Below are 2773 nucleotides of genomic sequence, written 5' to 3'. Positions count from 1 at the left end.
GCTTAGTCACAAAAGTAACGTATATGGGCTTCAAGGAGCTGAGAGTATTCCCAGAGGGCTAATACTGTGAGAACTGCCCAGATCTTAGGGAGATCAGACTACACACACACACACACACACACACACACACATACTTTCTGCAGGCTGATTCATACTGTGTAGTCAGCTCTGAGAAGTTAATGGTTCACTCATCCTGCTCATTAGGGCAAGAACACTACTATTTGGGACATAAGAATAGGGAAGACTAGTCCTTCTGAAATGCTTATCTTGAAGCATATCAGAAGGTCAGGGATGAATATTTGAAATCATTAAAATATTCTCTATTTCACATATATACTCTATCAGAATAGGGAAGACTAGTCCTTCTGAAATGCTCATGTTGAAGCATATCACAAGGTCAGGGATGAATATTTGAAAACATTAAAATATTCTCTATTGCACATATATACTCTACAAATATTAACAATATTTTTCTTACAGCATAAGCCACTCAGCCAAAAAAAATAAAATCAAGATCATAAACTTGACCCTTTGTCCTAAAAAGGCATCATCTCCCTTATTGTCACTTTACAGCTGCGATATGGACAGCAGTCACTGCAAATCTCATAGCTTACTTTGTAATTACAGGCAAATTGGCCTGACTCTCAATACCACACAGCAGGAGAAGGCATTAAGATCTTAAACAAGGCCTGGAGCCAAAAGTCTGCAACAGCTTGCCGTGAGACCTGCACATAGGTTGATTTACAAGGAGGTCTTACCACAATGGCAAGGTTTTGCCAGCTATGGAAGTACAGAAAGGAATTATGGATGGGGGGGGAAATAAATGGAGGGCTGAGTTCCTGGAGAGAGATAACTGGGAGCACTCAACCCCTTCTCTCACTTCCCAGGACATGTGAGGGGTCAATTCAGCAGGTAAGCAACAGATACAGGACAGCCTCCCGCTGGGCATGCAGGAGAAGAGAGCTGCTCTTCCAGAGGCTCTGTGGGTCTCAAAGCAGAGGAGGCAGGGAGGAAGTACAAACTCATTAGTGCTGTAGGAAGAGAAGACTTCTCCCATTGGAAGACCACAAGAGTGGAGTTAGATGGGACACAAACATTGAGCTGAGACCTGCAGGCAGGCTGATGGGAAGTGGGGAGAGAAAAGGCAAGGAAAGCAGGGAGATTAGGAAGGAAAATGGAGAAACCAGGAAAAAAAACAAAGGGGTGGTAGAAACTAGAAAAGGATATAAGTGGGAATAAGAGACGGACAAGGAGGGAAAGAACAAGTGACAGCAAGAATTAGTGAATGAAAGAAGGGAGCAGGTGACACGTAAGGAACTGCAACTGTTAGTGCTTCAGGAGCATTCATGGGATCCAGACAGGAATTTTATAGAGAATGCAAGTGACACTCCAGCAGGATAACCAGGGCTGAACTAAATATGCCAGTGGTCCCACTACTGCTGGAGGGGAAGGTCATTGTCATTTTTTTCTTTCTCTTAAGAGAAGAACCAGTGTCCCACTGCCCACATAAAAGCAATCAGAGTAACCAGTCTTGCTGCTGGTCCAACACACATCTATCTTGCAGCAGTAAGCCCTTCTGAAATGGCGAGCAGAGCAGACAAGGCGTTGCCTAGATCACAGCAAGAGAATATTTAACTCACTAAATCCCTCAAGGCTGGAATTTCCAGCTTAGGAAAAGAGAGGCCTTTGTTGTAACTGGTTTTTGAAGATTGCTTTAATGGGACACTGCCTGCACTTCCAGAAGCACATGCTTTCCTCTAGGAATCCAGGCCTGTGGAAAAGAAGGGCTCAGTCATTTTTTTTTACAAGGCCATCTTGAAGCAGAGAGTTTCAGCTTTTCCCAGGCCATCTCTTCTGGCTAGAAAAAGCACACATTTCCATAGCACATCCAGCTGACCAATACACAGGCACAATATTGATATTGGGAATAACATAAATATTTAAAGCACTGCATGTTTCTTCAGCCTCCAAAGTCTGTTAGATTTGCTCCCCACAGGAGACAAAGGAGCACAGTTGTCCTGCCCACTGGTGGAGACATCAAATGGATGAGTTCTTACTTGGTTTACTTTTTACCTGGAGAAACATCTTTTACTAAGGGCTGAGCACCCAGTGAGTGAAACAGTGTTTGATCACCCACCCCCCCAAGCCTGCTCAAGACTTATCAATGGTGTAGCAAGGGAGGTGAAAAGCTACCTCGATGGTCACCAGCTAAGTCCAACACTGCTCCTGCAGCTTCATGAGCTCCTCCTGCTGTGCCCTGATTTGTGAGGATGTATCCGTTTGCAGAGTTTGCAGAGGAGGTCACAACTCGGACCATTGTAACAGTAGGAGCTTGTTGAACTACGTGAATGGCATGACATGAAGGCTGTTGAGAAGTCACTATTGAAGCTGGCATGTATGCAACTGGTTTTGCCACTAGAGTAGATGGTCGGGGAGGAACAGCCATAATCACTGGCTGGGCACTGACTGGAGATCCTAAACAAAAGAGAGAAGCATACATTAATAGAAGAAGCAAAAATGTCTCCATTAATTTAACCTATGCACTTCTAATCTTCAATACTCAGTCCTTCAGCATTGGCAGGAGTATGCATAGGGAACAAAAAACAGGGCTTCAAAAATACCACCTTCAATCTTCTCTTTCCTAACTTACAAAACCCCTATTTGCCACCTGAGCACATTTCTGCGAACAAAAACCACAATAAGCACAAAAAAATTAGCTTTACTTAATGAAGTTTGCCTTCCAACTTCACCAGGAACATCCTATATTATTTTA

The 2773-nt window shown here is 43.6% G+C and overlaps 1 protein-coding gene across 1 annotated transcript in view; it reads right to left on the bottom strand.

Moving 5' to 3' along the window:
- Window positions 1–2475, bottom strand: part of LOC104525161 (forkhead box protein K1-like) — a gene marked incomplete at its 5' end in the record, with an annotated part of 6238 nt that extends 3763 nt beyond the window's left edge. Inside the window, one exon of the mRNA XM_010168236.2 lies at window positions 2194–2475. Coding sequence (XP_010166538.2) covers window positions 2194–2475 — 282 coding nt within the window. The remainder of the gene's footprint in view (window positions 1–2193) is intronic.
- Between the last annotated feature and the right edge of the window lie 298 nt (window positions 2476–2773).

Source organism: Antrostomus carolinensis, unplaced genomic scaffold (assembly GCF_000700745.2).
Source record: "Antrostomus carolinensis isolate BGI_N321 unplaced genomic scaffold, ASM70074v2 scaffold33595, whole genome shotgun sequence".
Taxonomy (NCBI): domain Eukaryota; kingdom Metazoa; phylum Chordata; class Aves; order Caprimulgiformes; family Caprimulgidae; genus Antrostomus; species Antrostomus carolinensis.
The sequence above is the reverse complement of the archived record's forward strand: the minus strand, read 5'-3'. Positions and strand labels throughout refer to the sequence as shown.